The sequence below is a fragment of the Fringilla coelebs genome (assembly GCF_963513975.1).
Source record: "Fringilla coelebs genome assembly, chromosome: 7".
NCBI classification, from domain to species: Eukaryota; Metazoa; Chordata; class Aves; order Passeriformes; family Fringillidae; genus Fringilla; species Fringilla coelebs.
Window position 1 is genome coordinate 16,120,314 of NC_140035.1, and position 17,339 is coordinate 16,137,652.

At 46.7% G+C, this 17,339-nt stretch overlaps 1 protein-coding gene across 1 annotated transcript in view; it reads left to right on the forward strand.

Annotated features, from left to right (window-relative positions):
* Positions 1-1,294: 1,294 nt before the first annotated feature.
* The window catches only part of LOC311155681 (unconventional myosin-X-like), a gene marked incomplete at its 5' end in the record, with an annotated part of 84,523 nt that continues 68,478 nt past the window's right edge, over positions 1,295-17,339 (forward strand). The window contains 3 exons of the mRNA XM_084209049.1: positions 1,295-1,408; positions 11,590-11,688; positions 16,768-16,926. Of these exons, the coding sequence (XP_084065175.1) occupies positions 1,295-1,408; positions 11,590-11,688; positions 16,768-16,926 (372 nt within the window). The remainder of the gene's footprint in view (positions 1,409-11,589; positions 11,689-16,767; positions 16,927-17,339) is intronic.

Sequence of the window (17,339 nt, forward strand, 5' to 3'; positions counted from 1 at the left end):
TGTGCTCTGCCGTCTCCTTGCTTGGCTGCTGCAGGGAGTCCTGTTCCCAGGCAGGGAGGACGGGCCCTGGAGGTCTGGGCTGTGGCATGGTGAGAGATGATGGTTTCCCTGTGTGTCTGGAGTGTGGGCAGGATGTGGGGTTGACACAGAGGATGTGACTCGCTCTCCAATTTCCCACTAAGGATCGGGAATGTCATGGACAGGGTTAAAGGAGACACTTCTCTCATTCTGTCCTTCTGCACTCCAGTTGCAGTGAACAGTTAGCAGGGTCCCATAGTCAGTCAGCACTGAGGAGCAGCATCCAGTGGAGTCACAGATGCTGCTCTCCTTCTATGTGCCACTGGCCTAGAAATGCTGGCATTTTAAGTGTTAAACAGTTTTCCTCATTGCTCTTGTGGTGAAATCCAAAGCTTTTCATCTGTGTTGTAGAATAAATCCCCTGAAGTTCTTAAGCTTTCTGACATGAGGAGGGAAAGGAGGGGTAAATCTCTGTTCATTTCCTGCATGGCTGTGGTGATTGGAATTGTCCTCTCTACAGTTGTCGTGGTCTTCACTTACTATACCCCGTGCTCCCCATCATTCCCTGGCCACAGCCCTTCTCTTCTTTGTGGCCTGGGACATCTGCCATGGAGATATGGAGAGGATCCATCTCTCTGGGGAATACATGCAGGTCAGGGATGAGCCTCAGAGTCAAGGCTGTGAAGGAGTACTAGGGCTACTGGAGTTGCCACCATGCATGCACCTGAGCTGCTTTCTTGGCCACAAACTGAGGAGCAAGTACCTCTGCCAGGTTTCTTTTGCTCTGGCAGCTTTGCCCTGACTGCTGACTACTTAATGCAAGTGGAAAGTGCCTGCCTACTCCACAAAGCCATCAGGGAGTCTACAGAGTGTGGTCCTTTACTGGCCACAAGACACTCAACTGAATTTTCTGTGCTTTGGGCATCTAATGGTGTGAAGTCACGTGCATAAACATCTGCAGGCAGATGGGTAAAGAGAAGAACTGAAAGGACTTGACTGTGAATGCACCTTTGCAGTGTGGAGCCCACCTGATTCATAGGTGCAGCAGGTACAGGACTGGTCTGATTTTTGGTTGTACATGCAATTCTCACCAACTTTGGACTCTCTGTTGAAGCTGCTTGGATGCATCATCCAGAGACCTGTGTCCCCAGGGAGCCCAGGTTATGCTGGGTGGGAAGGGTTTGTACATGGGTGGATTAGGTTTCTCAACAGCTTGGTTTGCCCTTCCCATGCTCCCTGCAGTTGGGAGAAGGAGGAGCTGCTGTGAGAGAGGAACATGGCCAGATGTCCAGGAGAATCTATCCAGAGACTCTTGTCTGAGATAAGGGAAATGGTTCAGCTGATGTGGATGATGCTGACCATGAGTGATGGGCTGTCTTTACAGATAACAGTAAGCTGAATGCCCGTGTGTTAACAACCATTGTCTTAGGAAAATGCCATCTTGGAAAGAAAAGGTACGTGGAACATCATCTCCTTTAGCAGTGAGGCTGCTCTTTGAAGGAATATTCTGGCCAAGCTTTTCTCCACCTTTCAGGAACACATGCTTTGCCAACTTCCCCTGACAATCTCCTCTCAGTCTGCTGAGAATATTGTGCCCTCTCAGAAAGAAGACCCGTAGGGATTAAGAAGGCAGAGAAATGCTGACTGTTACATCTATCTTGTGTTTGTAATGCTCTGTAACAATACCACACAAAGCAACCCCCCTCTGTTTAATTAGCCTGTATAGTGTGGCTGAAGAGAAGTACCACTGTCCTTGAAGATACCCATGCAGCTAGCGTAGCATGGATCTTCCTACACACAAAATCCTCCATGCCAGCTGTGTCTCCCCTAAACCATTCAGAGTGATAAAGAGGCAGATATAGGACAAAAGGGTTTGACTGCCCTGTTTTGGAGCAGCAATTGCAAGGAAGAAAGCTCTTGTGCCAAAGGTGACACGAAGAAGTGTCTGGCGGAAGAGAGGGAGTCCTGCTAGCTCCCTCCTTAGGGCATTCATCTGGAGCCAGGCTGCCGGAGCTGCGACCTTGTCAGATCCCATCAGCAGCAAGAGGGTGGGCTGGCACAGGCTCTCAGTGAGAGCCCCCACATGAAGGGAAGCCAGGTTGCCCTGGGCCAGCATGCAGCTGCCCCATTGTGGCCTCCAAAACCACCTTGTTCTGCTCTGGTTTCACTTCTTGCCACACTTACATTTAACAGAATGAACACAACTGCTTTGCAATTTCTTTTTCCCGTTTTGCTGTTAGGAGAATATGCGAACTATCTAAATGTGATTATTAAGACTGAAACTTGTGAGAGTCTGGATTTCCTGGTTATCTTTCAGTTACCCTAAACTCTGCAGTTCTGCCTCCTCATTTCCATATGACATCACCCACAGTTCAGCAGTGCTGTAGAGCCAAGTCTCGGGAAAAGCACCTATGGAGGGCCTGTTATGCATCGCTTGGCGCAGTGCCCAGGGGACTGAGAGGTCCTGTCATACAAGTGCAATAATTATCACAGCAACTGAACTGCTGGTGGGGCCTCTCACAGATCCAGTCATCAGTCTATTTGATGAAAAGGTGCAAATTAGGGTTAGGATGATGGGGGCTGTATTAGTGTTGTTTATTCCTGTTACTTGCATCTTGAGCCAATGATGAAGATTTGGCTGAATCACACTTTCTAGAAGGGCTTCTTATTTCTGGACGATCCCTTGCTTTTTTGCAGTTTCTTCAAGTGGTTACACAACCGTGTTTTAAAATAAATCCTGCTTCATTTCTAAAGTGTCTGGCAGATCCATCCGTTTTCGGGTCCTACTTTTCTTCTGCTTCATGAGAGTCGCTTTGTCACAAATAACTTCTCTGTCTGCAAAAAATTATTTTCTGGCACCAGATTGCCCCTGGGTTGCTGGCAAAGGTGACCCAGCAGGTAGCAGAGAGGGGTCTCAGTGCTACTGTCTGTCGTGTCCTCTCAGCAGGGTTGAATCAGTTGAGGATGCAGGGACAGAGGTGAGGTTTGCAGCCCATGCTGGGCCACATGCTGCTCTAATCCCCCCCCTATCACTGTCTGGGCTAGATAGGTCAGCCCTAGCTCTGGCAAATCTACATAATGACATTAACATCTTCACAAATACTTTTGCACTACAAGGGATCTTTCTGAATAGCAAAAATGACTGAGCCTTTTATGTTGTCTCTGGAAGGCTTCTTTCTCACACCTCAAAGCATAAGTAAGCAGTGAACTTCCTTACTCCTGTTTATACATCCCAGACATGCATCAACTCTTGTTGCAACCAAGTGTCCTGGGAGTTTCTGCTCAGCAGTTTGCAATCCTCTTTGGGTCTGTGACTTTCCAGAAGGCATTCCTCTGTTTGAAGTACTCCTTGCATTCCTTCTCTCCTGATGGTGACCTTTCGGTTTGGCTGTACTTTAATCCTGTTTTGTTCTAACAGGGGGCTGTGGAATCCACACTCCTCTGATGGTCACATCCTTGTGGGTACTTATCTGCCAGATGTTGGCATCTGCTAGTAGTGTCAGAATTACTTTGGATTTTAGGTCCTAGATGAGAATACAAAATAGTACTGACCCTGTCACTGCAGACATTTGTTGGAAACTCCCTCAGTTAGTAGGGATTTTCCCCATCCATATCAAGAGTTTTGAGATCCCTTTGCTTCTGTTTGCTCCTCAAGAGCTGGCTTTTACTGAAACACTGTGTTCTACATGGGCAACACCACGAGAGTCAATCATGGTCCTGTTTATCTCGTGTGCTTGGATGCTAAGGAAGAAGAAGCCTTTTTTACTAGGCTTCTTTCCCCATGTTAACTGGCAGTTAAAGCCAGCGTATCCTTAAGATGGAACAGCAGAGAGCAAAACCTCTGTATTTTCCCTTGGGTTCTCTGACTAAGCAACACATGGTTGCTAGGGATAATCCTGCTATCACTGCTATTTAGGCTCTGACTCCTTCAATCTCTTGGAATTTCCTCAGTATTACCAGACTTATAAAAAACTAATTTCAGCTGTTGAGAAACTTTATCGGACAGATCTCTGGGAACTCTGGGACCTGTTGATTTTTGTGTCCTTTCCATTTACTGAAAGCACTTCAGCACCACAATGTGATGCAAGATGGTGCTTTCCAGGGATGTTTGTTAGAAACTTGTGTGCATCTCCATCATCACAGCACCAAGCCTGCCAGAGTTCAGGAAGTGTTTGGACAATACTCTGGAGCACATGGTGTGACTCTTGGGGATGGTCCTGTGCAGGGCCAGGAGCTGGACTTGATAATCTCTGCAGGTTCCCTCCAATTCAAGTTATTCTGTGATTCTGTGATAAATCCCTGTGCTGCCATCCATATCTAGTAGTTGGATGCTGCTACTAACGCATGTCTTTGTACCCAGTGATTTTAGAAAAGAGTGAAACAGACTCTTCTGTCTTTCCTGTCTCCCAGCTTCTTTCTTACATGGGTTGTTTGCCCCATTTTTCCCTATTTCCGCTCTTATTTCAGATTGACTCACAGTGCATCCCAGCTCAGAGGCACTCCACTTGCTTTCTGAGTGGTATTTGAAGGAAGGACACTGAGGCTGAGCAAACACCAGGAAAATGTCTCACATGAAGAGTTTAAAAACCTGAGATTACTTTATTAGTGAAATGACAAATAGGGGGAGACATGGCAAAAGAGCAGAAAATAATGGATGAGACAGAGAAGGTGGATTGAATTCCTCTGTGCCTCTACCTCTGTCTGCAAGAAAAAGGGATTTTGTGCTTCACAGTGATGAGAAGGTTTAAAAGCATACATTTCTGTAGAATGTGTGAGTAGATGGTAGAACTCTACAAGGTAGGGAAAGTCAAGGATGTGGCAAGATGCAAAAAGATATTGGACGTAATCCCAAATTAGGCATAATAAACATTGCAGAAGAAATACTGTTTCAGGGCTCTTGTCTGAGATTTTTACAAACCATGTGGCACTGGGGCTGCTCAGTGACAGACTGCTGTATCCTTGTGGCTGCCTGAGGCCCTGAGCTCTGTTCTGTGCACCTTGGAGACTTCTCAACTGTCTATCAGCCCAGCCTCACCCTTGAAGCCATTGGCTGAATTTGACAAAGGGAGGGAACTGCAGGGAAGCCACCTCACTATATATTTGGTGGCAAGTGGGAGAGGCTTCTTTGAGAAGCACTGCCCAAGTTGATAGCAAGGCAGGAATACTTTTTACTTGCTCAGTTTTGAGCTGCAAGTGGTGTGGGGAAGTTTTGCTAGGGCCAGGCTGGGCTTTAGCAGATGCCATGCTGCCTCCTTTCTCTCAGGGCTGCAGAAGGGATGTAGGAGAGCCAATGTTGCTGTGATGTGACGGGGAATACACATCTGTAGATCCCCATGTGATTAATGTGCTTTGGGAACAACTCGTTTTAGTTCAGTTCCTAAATGAAGTTTTAGGCAGGGAAGAGCTTGTAATGAAGGCATGGAAGTGGTGTTTACTTTTATGAACATACTGAAATTCAGTATGCATTTTCATGACTGGTGAGAATTTCTCAGGTGGTTGCAAATTCTGTAGGACTATTACTTCATCTGAGAAGGAGAGTGACTCCACTGCCCATGGTGGAATTGCAGGGGACAGCTCATCTTAAACTGAGCTTGGAGAGAGTGTTCAGTGAAGTCTGGAAGGATTCACACCTGCCTCCTTTCTGTGCACCTTGTGCTCATGGCAAAGGGCAGCTCTGAAGTATGTGAAAAACAGCTGGGGGCTCGTTCCCTTCCTTCCCATGACAAGCAGTTTGTGTGGTTCCTGTAGCGTGTAGCTGCTTCTTTGAGAAGATTAAGAATTACCTCCACAAACCAGGCATTTCCTGGGAAATATTTGGAGATGTTCTGGAGAGTGAGAAGAGAAGCTGTGCAGCAGCCAAACTGGGGGAAGAGACAGGAACAGAACAGATGGGAGGGGGAGGCAAAAGGGGAGTGGGAAGCAGTGCGTATACATCAGTGACCAGAAGTGACAAACTCGTAGGGCTCTTAGATTATTTAAAATGCACAAACCTTTTCCTGATACTGCTATTCTGCAAAGCTGCTGGCAGACTGACGGTTCTGTTCCTTAATTAGTGAGGAATGGGGCTGCTAATCGGCAGAACTAGAATGAGTCATGGGCTCAGCCTGGGCTGCAGCTCTGGGGTAGCAGGACCCACGGCTGCAGTTTGTGCCCAGCTCTGAGCCCTGGTGGCTTGCAGGGGCTGCCCGAGCTCAGTGAGCTGCTGTGTGGGAATTGTGGGACCAGACAGGTACAATCCAGCCCCTTTTTGCTCTGCAGTGTCTCTGCCTCATGCCTGACAAAAAGTAGACTTTTGTTTCTGTTATCCCTACTGCTGTTGCAGGTATTGTCCCTCTTGCCAGCTGTTCCATGCTGGCTGCTGCCAACTGAGCTGTTCCTTCTGTCTCTCTTACTTGTGATCTCTGGGCTGCCCCTCCCTTCCAGGAGCTGGTCCCAATTTTGCTGATCAGATACAGCCCATGGCTTCATTTCAGCCTGCCATCAGAAAACCAGCGAAGTTGCATTCCTTACCATATGGGGCTTGGCTGCCAAGGACTCCCGCTACCCACCAATCTTACATCCATTAGCTAAGGCTCTTTATATTTGCCCTATCACTTATTCATGATCATCCAGATCAATCTCTTGGAAAGTGCATTTATTGAAACCCGATTCCGGCTTTGTCTGAATTGCGAGGGCCTTTCTAGCCCAGTCTCTGCCTCGTGGTTTGCAGCCACAAAGCCCACTGAGGCTGGGAAAAGAGCTGGCTCAGCACCATGCTGCCAGGAGAGCCTTTCCTGAGCCTAGGAGCATAGGGATCCATTGCCAGGAGAAACACAAGGCTTGGATGCCCAATACCCGCTGAACAGCCTCAGTGTGCTAGGAGGACAAAGGTAAGTTATGTATATAGTACTTGTAATTGAAAACTTGTTGCACCCACAGAGGTTTTTGTCTCAGATTCTCAGCGCACGGGTGTACATTTTTGAGACATCCCTGCCCCTTGCAGAAGGGCTGATTTAGTATAATTACCTAAATCAAGGAAGGCACTGCAAGAACCTCCTGTAGTATTGTGTTTGTAGGTAGATCTGGAGGCTGAGACAGTCAAGTTCAAACACAAAGAAAGCATCAAAAACATCCTGTACTGGAAAAAACAGACAATTGTATGCTCCTTTCACACACTGAAAGGTGTCTTCCAAACAAAACCACTTTTCCTCTCTGAATAAAACCCTGGAAAATTGATGCGGCCATCCTGGTTTAGCCCCTCCTGAGCATGTTACTCCTGGCAGTTGGGTAGGTTTGTGCACAAGGAGGAATGGGATGTCTCAGAGAGGCAGCCCTGCTGTGTCCTGAAGTTCAGCTGGGGCAGCTCATTCTTGCTTGTGCCTGGGAAGAAGCAGTTCCCAGAAGACGGAGGACATCCTGGGAAAATGTGAAGATTCAAGGGTAGTCCAGAACACGGAGTAGGGAGAACAGAATAGGAAGACTTGTTTCTGAAGAGTGATACAGCTGTGGAACTGCTTCCTCATGTCAGTCCCTGAATGGGTCTCCTGCTGGGCTGGGAGGCCCTGCAGAGGCCAAGGCACCTGCATGTGCCGAGTTCTTGTCCTCTGGAGCTTTCCTTGCTGCCTTCAACAGCTGATAACTGGTGAGGGTGTAGCTGCTGGCTACACACTCTGCTGTAATGTATGGATGCCTTGCTGCTGCAGTAAAGGCTGTGTGCTGCCTTTCTGCCTCTCTGCCCATTCCCTGGGTGCAGCACACAAGATCTCCCATATTCTTTCCCTGCTGACACACCATACTGCATCTCCTGAGAAGAGACACCGGCGTGTGAATGCAAGGGAGAGCTTCCGGTTTCAGTCACTCTTAAAAAAATGCCATAGAAGGCCAAGAAGTCTTCAATTGAATTTTGATATCATGAATAGCAGGAAATGTTATTTATTTCTGAGTCTAGGATCCAAAGTGCCATGTGTTATTTGAACTGAAAAATGACATCTTAGAGTTTACTGTCCACAGTGGAAGGCGTGATGGTGTGACCATGGGCTGGGCCTGTACTGATGAAACACCGCTCTCTGCATGCAAGCAACTTTATTTGCTAAATTACAACCCCATGGTACAAGATCACTTTTCAGGATTGTGCTTTGCTGTGCACTTTGTGGCAAGGCAAGTTCATGGACAGATTGTTACTGAGGCCATAGGAATGAGGATGTTGGTCTCAGAGTTTGTTTAACATCTGAGTGACCTGCCCTTGATATAGGAACTGGTACATTACTGTTTTATTCTTCCTTTCTGTTCCTGCTCTTGTTCCCTTTAAAACCAAAGCAATAGACCAACCTAATAAACTCCTAGTAAAAGAATAATCGGGTGGGGATGAGTTCATTATATAAGGGGGTTGAGTTAACTGTATGATCAGTATTCAGCCAGCTTTATTTGATGGAAAGTGGTTACACAAAATCATCACTGCTGTTCCTCCTCTGTCTTTCAAGGTGTTCTCTTCAAATTGGCGATTGCTTGTTGCTTCATTTTGTTAAACTGTTTTGTCTGTGGGTGAGGGTGGACCTTCTATGTATCCCAGAATGGAAGTTGAAGGGTTTTTACTCTTGTCCTAGAAGAGCAGGGTTTTCCCGTCCTCTCTGGTGCTTGTGGGAGCTGGGGTCTCCCTGAGCTGGCACATCACTGCTGGGCACTGCTCAGTCCTCATGACCTTGCTTCTCCTATGGAAGTTCAGCCTTGCTGCCTGGCAGATTTTGGAAGTTTTCTGCTCAATTTAATCTTTTCAACTGATCAATGAGATGTGTGGCACTGGGGGAGAAGGGAGTAAAGTGGGGCAGTCTCTTTGGTGCCACCATCTGCTCCCGTATTTAGTCAAGGCTCCTTGGGGAATTTCATGTTTAGAAAAAAGGGCTGGTGGGAGGAGATGCACTAAAACAAACTCTGCCTTTCAGGAAATGGGGCTATGACTATACTGGGCAGAAGTTACAATAATTATTTACTCTGTGGTTCATTTTCTGGATGTCTCAGCACAATATTCCTTTTGGAAACATCATAACGGGGTGCAGTTACTCTGCTGTGCAGAGGCAATTGCTGCTGTACAAACAGCTACAACATCAGAGTAAACTGGAGTAAGTCATTCAGGGCAGCTGAAATCTCACAGGGCCTGGGAGTTTCAGCATGTTGCCTTCTATTCCTTAGCAGCTCACAGAAGGACCTGCCATGTGTGGTGTTGTACAAAAGAGCTTTGTCTCCTTGGAGGAGTATTTGTTAATACTTTTGCACTTGGACTTCTGCTGGGAAAGGGGTTTGAATCAGTCTGGACTTTTAGATCATTTCTGTGTGTTGAAGATAGCTGAGTGATCCCATTGCCTATCTCCCCTTTTCCCTTCTGAGCAGTACCTATTAAATAACAGTATTCATGCCCATGGGTTGTCTCTTCTGTGTCAGATTATCAACTGCCTGTAGCTCCAGTTAATTTCTGAGCTCAGGGAGTGGGAGGTCTGTGTAACCTGGACCCCCTGGTCTCCAGGGGCAGGGTGTGCAGGGTGCTGTGATGGTGGCACTCTGCCATACACAGGGTGTGTGTGCTGTGGCACTGGGGCACAGTGTGCATAGCAGGGTGCAGACTTGTCTTCTGATTAAACTGCACTTGCCTCAGGCTCTCATCTCTGCCATCCTGGGTTACTGGTGTCAGAAGGCATTGAAATGCACTGTTGGGGATGTTTACACTAAGTGTCTTATAAAAGGCTCTCTTTCATCCCACTGTTTGGAGACACAACCTTCCTGTTTTCTGACTCTCTGCTTTCTACCATGGTGGTAATAGGAGTCTGGTGAAAGTAGCAAAAAAATCTTTAAACACATCTTGATGTTCATATGTTTATGCACACTAGTCAGAATGTGGTTTGGGAAATGGATGATTTCTTAACAGCAATGTCTTGCCCAGATGCTTCAGGACACTTTATTTCAAGCATCTAGAGTTTCAGAAAACCTAAGAGGATGTGACAAATCCTCTATATAGTTCCTCAAAATCTGTGTATGATGTACTGTCCACACCAGCTCTCTGGGATCTCAAATTTGTAATGTAAGATTCTGTTTTTTTCTATTGCTATTGTTCACTGGCCAGGAGGATGATCCCTGCAGACCATCCATGGGTTCAGGTGCTGATCAGATGGAATGTTGCTTTTCAGTCTCTTGGTGAGGGGAGATTAATCTGCTTGAAACTCTAGACCAGAGCACAGCAGTAAAACTAGAATTATGTACACCTTTTTAATGTCATTAAACCCAGATTTTTTATTGGGAGGACTGGAGGTTGGCCTATAGATGTATCTCCTATAGTAAGGAAAGTCCAGGTTGCTGAAGTGTTTAGAGTGACTTAAGTTGTTTAAAAAACCCACCTAAACTAAAAACAAATCATTAAAAATAGAATTAGTGTTTCACATTTTGTATAATGTAATATAGAAACACTATTCAATTTCTTCAAACATATTAAGCCTACAAGCAAAGAGCTAATGGTGCTGATGAGATTAAGAGGGTAGGAAGGGCTTAAAGCTCACGATCAATAATTTAGGGGCATTAAAAAAATAGGAAGAAAGTCAGTCTATGAATCGATGAAAGTCAGAAAGGCCCTAATGTTACTCAACAGTTGAGCACTTAGGATTTTTCTCAATATTTATCTAAGCAGAGTTTATGTGATTTCTATGGGAAGACATGGAAGTGATTAGTTTGCAATAACTGAAGTGTGGTGTGACTTGATGCCTAGCTCTGTAATTGCAGGTCATGCCCTGGTCTGCCTTCCTGCTCTGGCTCTTTCCCTTGTATCAGCTCCCACAGGTCAAAAAGGCCAATCCAGCAATCTTGTTTTCCCTACTATTTTGGTAGGGGAGCTATGAGATCTACCTGTCCTACAGAGCCCTGTGTGTGTGTTACCAAAATCTGGGTTTGTGCTCAGACTTGTCTTGAGAGACACAGAGAAGTTTAGATGTTGTATGTATGTGAAACATCATATATAAAAGCAGATATAAACACCAGTGCACGTATACATCAGACATAAGGACCGTTGTGTACACATCAGTGTATAAATACATCAGAGAAACACTCAGGTCATGTCATTTACCAAAGGAAACTCTTGCCAGAGTTTGCAAACAAAGCTCTGTGAAATCCTCTTAGCTGGTGGTTTCTGGAAGCATTGTGACTTACAGTGATGCGTGAGTGTATTGTTTACATTGTAAACATGCTTTATTTATGTTTTCTATTATTATTGTAGCATGACTTTTAATGACCGGCTATTCCAAGTTTTAAAACATTTAGACAGTCAAACCAACTATTCTATGTGTTGGTATCTTTCCATGACAGTTTCTATAAAAATTGGCCTTTCCTTACTTTAGTTTCTTCATGAAGCTCATTAAAACTGCTTTTTCTTCCGCTCCTGTTAACATTAAGAAAAAACAAACCAAATTTCTCTGAAAATGTAAGTAGAACTTTAATATTTTAAGCAGCTGTAGCTTGGAAATAGCCTCTGAATACTGCAGCTTCCCCCAGCTTTCCTTGGGTGCAGATCTCACAGGCTCCAGCTCTTTCTAAAGGGATGTCTTCTCGTTTTTGCAGGGTGCCAGGGTATGGCTGCAGGAGCAGGACCAGCTGCAGCCATGCACTGTGGGCTTGTGTGCCAATGGAAATGTTCTCTTCACCTCAGATTATGGCATGGTAAGTGAAGTTTGCATGAGTTTGTGCCCTATGCCAAGCTGTAAGATGGATTTCTTGGTTTTGCGTGACCATCATGTTGAAATTTATCAATGGAAATGCTGCAATTCTCTCTGAAAAGTGACCTGGCTCCGTTACACCAAATATCTAACAAATGTTAAAAGGAGAAGATTGTTTTTGTTCTCTTCATTTCTCTGCCTACCTCCCTTTTCTTGTTTTCCCTTGTGCCATCTTTGAAGGAGTTTTATGAACAGCCTAACAAAATCATTATATTGGCTAAATGCTCCTGGAAGGAGGCAGCTCCAGTAACCAGGCAGCCCTTCCTGCCCAGCTGTGCTACTCTAGGGGTGCTTGTGCTCACCACCAGCTGCTTCAGCAGCTTTTGCTGTCAGCCCTGTGGCCAGGGGCACGTGGCAGTGGGCTCCCTGTGCCACTCACTCGGTGTGTTAAGGCAGCAGGGATGCACAGGACAGCTCAGCCAGGCAGCCCAGCTCCCCTGAGAGCAGAGCTCTCCAGCAGTGATAAGAACAAGCTTCTTTCCTGCCTGATTTCCAGCCCTGTGCTCCTTGTGCAGTACTCATGGAATAATACTGTTAGGAAGGGACCTCTGGGGATCATCCAAGTCCTCAGTGAGTCAGCTCGCCTGGCTAACCCTGGGAAAACTATCCACAGCCTTCAGGGAGGTTCTTGGTGAGTCAGACTGGTGCCTGGGCTGGGAGGAGGATGGGGAAATGGGCAGGACTGTGCCCTCCAGCAGTGAGCAATTAGACCTGCTCAGGTGTTGTGGTGAATGGGCCCTGCAGGTGGCTGCTTTGTTACAGACAAATGGATGGGGTTTCTTCAGCCTCTCACCTGGAGAACAAAGGAGGACACAGAGGGAAAGGGGATTTAGAGCTCTGGTTTCTGGAGTCAGTGGTAGGGCTGTCCTGTTTTTCAGTCTTGCCTTGAAAGATTTGAAGTCATCATTCTTTTATAAAGAGCCTGATTTGTTTCTCGGAGATGGAAATTCCCCTAGCAAACACAGATTTTTTTAATCTGGTTACTGTAGTCTCTTAGACCCCTTCTTGAAGAGTTGACTTGTTTTGGGAGTGCTGGATATCACTAACACATTTTAAGGGATCACAGGTAATGCAGCAGCCTTCAGAGGGACAAAAAATGGTGAATACCTCTGTGACTTTCCCAGTTCTGTCTCTTCTGACATGCTGATGTGGCCTTGTAAAATCTTTCAAACCAACCTGGCACCTCTGAAAGGACACCAGAAATCCCACTTTGGAGCTGTCTGTGTGCATGAACTCACCTCCAGCCTGTGCCCTGTATGCTGGAAAATACGCTCAGGATAATGCTTGGTGGCTTACAGGTGTGGAAGAAAAAAGGTGGGTTTGGGTTTTTTCCTTCCATGAAACAAGAAACCACTGGGCTGGAGGAGCATGTGCTTTATGTGGAGTAAAAGCTCATGGTGATCATGAAAGGGCTTTCTTTATTCAGTGCCACCCACAAGAGCTGTCCTGTGTGCTTCCCTTACCTGCCACAGTCATTGCTTCATTCCTCTAGGAGGGACTGGCACTCCTTCCCTGGGGAGAACTCTGATAAATGTCTTCACTTTGGGTTGGGTGGGGCACTTGATCCCTCTGATTTTTAGGACCCCCAAATCTGGTTGTCCTCATGTTTGCTGTGGCCCAGCATCCCTGCAGCTCTTGCAGCTCTGAGGTAAGAAGTCCAGTCATGCTTCAAAGCTTTTGTCATTTGTTTTCACTTCCTTAAAACACCTCAAGCGCTAAATCCATCAGAAATGTGACTTCCTGGGAGGAAAGGAGGAGCTTTGCTTGTGAAACACAAGATTGGAAACCACCACCCAGACAAAACAGCCAGATGCTTTATGGATAAATATAACTTGGATGCCAGGTGGGAGCTTTGCTTGTGTGCTCAGGATGGCACTAATGGATGGAACTGAGCCCTAAAAGGAATCATTTCTCTCTTGCTCAGCCCGGTGAGCAGCACTGGCAAGCTTCATCTTGGCTTGTTTGCTGCCCATATTTTGCTTTATTCCTGACCACTGCAGGGCCTTGGAGGGAATCATGGTCATTTTACCCTCACTTTGGGCTAAATCTGAGGCAAATTGAGTTTATCACTGGTAAGAAAGTAGAAATCTTTGGCTGTGAGGTGCCTGTTAGACTGAAAGCTGATTGTTTTCCTTCCCAAAAATAAACATCTGCTTATTAACACCTATAACTTTGTGTTTTATATATTAGCTTGTTAAAAAAGAGATATTCTGGGGGCAACTTTGCTGAGAGATCAGTTTGCCTGAGTTCTTACTTGCTTCAGGAAACATCAGCTGTCAGATTCAGCTCAGTAGTGCTGAACATCAGCCTGGCATACCCTTCCTGGAACAGGATGATGGGGGAGGATCTTTGAAATTGCTCTCCTGGTAGATTGCTGGAAGCATCCAGGAGTGAGCAGGGGGGTAACAAAAGCTTCCTTACTGGGACTCTGAGGGTGGAGCATCATCCTGTTTGTGTCTCAAACCTCTGAGCTGCTTGAAGAAAGTCACTTTGACAGTCATGGGACATGTGTCTGTGTCCAGGAGCACGGATGATCCTTGCAGCCTGTTGGTGATACAGAGACTCTGCCCCTGGAGGGCAGAGAACAAATGAAAAGTCAGCTTTCTTCCAGTGCCAGGGACCACCTGAAAACTCTCCCACATGTCACAAGTGTCTTCCAGAGGCACAGAGCCATCGCCTCCCAAACCTCAGTTGGGCTGGAGCCCTCAGTCAAGCAAGACAGGTATAACAGGTGATTTTCTACACCCTACTAATAATTTACTTGTGTATTTCGGACCCCTGTTCCTCTTCAGGCTTCCATTTCCTCCCATGTTGTCTGCAGGAACAAGGAAATGAGCTCTGACCCATCACTTTTCGTGCATGGCAGCCTCTGGGCACAGGTACTGCCAGCTCCTGAAATCTTTTAGGACACTTGTCCACTCAGCTTTTTGTCTAAATGTTTTCTTAATGTTTCTCTTCTGGCCCAAATGGCTGCAAGTGCTGACAGAGCAGTAGTAGATGAGTAAGTACCAGGCAGCTATAAGGGAAGATCACGTCATACTGTTTTTTACTTGTCCTCTTCCAAATTTGGTGTAAGTCAGTGGACAAGAGAGAGCCAGGGTCATTTGCTGCCTCCTGGTTTGTAAGTGCTGTACTGATTTTGTTCCTGACAGTCCAGATGTTGTGCATCTGCAGCTTGTACTCTATCCTGAATTTAATTGTCCCATTCTCCCTTTCTGCTCCCTCAGTTTTCTTGTGATAGTGCCTGAGGTCTCCGCTCTGAAGAAGAAAGAAAACTTTTTCTTTTTTTAGGGTCATGCTTGCAGAATGGGGGTCCTTCTGCTGGCAATCAGACCTCTCTGACACCCAGGAGCAGAACTGGTGTGGAGAGAGCCTTTTTGCAGGACTGGGCTTTGTTTTACACTGATCATGAATGTGAACTGTGTATTTTTGAAAGCCTCCTGGCTGGTGAAAGAAGTGGGCTGTGAAGGAGCCTGCCGGTGGAAAAGGCCGAGCAGTCCTTGCCACACAGGTGTGACTGGTGAGAAACGGGGCAAACGCACCTGAGGGCTGAGCCAGCCTCTCCCCCAGCTCCCTCGCAGAACAGAGCTGCTCTTGTGGCTGTGCATCGTGGTGGTTTGTAGGGGATGCTGCTGGCTTGTTGCTGCCCTGCTCTGGCAGGGTGCAGGCTCAGAGCCCTGGGGTGAGCACCTGCAGCGTGCTGCAGCTGTGAGCACCCTGCCAGGGACTGGCAGGGGGGGCTCGCTGGAGGGGTCTGGGTGACCTCATTCTGTCTGCAGCCTGCACCTGCAGGGACAGCCTCTCCCCAGCAGAGACAGCAGCCCGAGCACTCCAAGGAGGTGGGCAGGAGAAACCACTTAGAGCAACACTACAGATTAGAGCTGGTTCTCTGTGTCAGATTCTCCCTGGCACTCAGGAGGGCTGACAAGCAGGGATGGAAACGAGGCAGAGACCAGAGCCCCGGGAGAGGAGGAAAAGCACAAGATTCTTTGGAGGGGTTACTGTGGACCGGTTTCCTTCTCCAGGATGCCTATGTGAAGTCTCCCATCTGTCTCTCTTTGGGTCTTACCATCTAGCACAGCTTTGGATGCTGGGTGGGAGATGGCACACGGCTGAATCCAAGAGTGGGAAGCAACTGAAATAACTTGCGTGAAATGCCAGCATCGTGCTTGAGGAGGAGGAAAGGAGGGCTGGGATGTGCATGTGGTGGAGGGGAACAGTCACATAATCTCAAGGGGGTGAAGGAGACGACCTGATAACTGAAGAGTGGGTTATTGAGGAGGAGAGAGCTCTAGCAGGAAGAAGGATGCAGCAATTGAAGCAAGATGAGTGCAACTGCACAGAGAGATGAGCACTTCCTAGAGCAGTGATAGAAGTTAATAGGTGCCACTGTACAAATATTTTGAAAGCTGTATCATACACATACGTGTCATCACACAGAGAGAATGTCACTACTTTATTTGGCTTCTCATGTGCTTTGCTTTCCTTTGCTCTTGAGATGACAAACTCTTCCAGATGCTCTCTCGCTGCTGCTATGGAGAGTGCAGGGCCAAACTTGCAATGTGAATTAGCTTTTCCTCTACTTCCCCAAGGTCAGAGACATGATCTCACCTGTGTTTTTTGTGAAAGACTGTTCCTGGTCTCTTGGGAGCAGCTGCCATCATTATTCACAGTCATGAGTGCAGTGTGTAATACCTGTCTAGCCTAGCAGCTGGAGGCTGGTGCCCTGCTTCTGTTAAGGGGAAATTAAGTAGCCTTGTGTTGATTTGTCCCTATCAGTGGTGGGGAGAGTGAGAGATTGACTGTGTAGCAAAAAAAGGGAGTATGCTGTATAGTTTCTGGCTAGAGGGCTCAAATATGTAGGAACAGTAATAGAAGAGTGACTGTAAAAGTAGAGAGCAGATCTGTGTCTTACTAATTTCCTTTTCCAGTTCAAAAATATAAAGGTGCACATTTCTGGTAGGGAATCAGACCATGTGCTCAGGTGTCATTAGACGATTTGTCCTTCTTCCCATACTTCCAGGTGTTCCAGTACCCCAAAGCCACCCTGTCCAGAGAAAAGGTCTTACCCATGCACCAGACCAGCATTGATGGGGTGGAAGACATGTCCATGCTGGGAGATCTGCATGAAGCTGCCATCCTGCTTAACCTTCACCAGCGCTACCAACAGGGTAACATCTATGTAAGTGCTCTTCCCTTTTGGCCTAATGGCTTTTGTTTAGCTTCAGGGCTGCCACTTTGCATGTGAAGTACTGATGTTATCCTTGTCTCCTGAGGATAGGAGTTGGAGGGGATTTCCTGCCTTGCCAGCTCCATCATCCCTGTGAGATCCTACCCTTATCAGAGGGGCTTCTTTGCCTCTATGGTGGAGCTGCCAAAACATGAATGTTCACCTCTGAGCTTTGTGGTAACCGCACAGCTCTGTATCCTCTGTGAACATCCATGTTGGAAGAGCTGTCATTCACATTCCCCAGGTTCCTCATTATGGCAGTTCCATGGTTTATAAGGCCAAGCAGAGTGGAAGATGTAATGTACACAGGGGGTTGCTGAGTATCCCTCCTGATCTGACAGACAAAGATACTGCCTAACAAAACT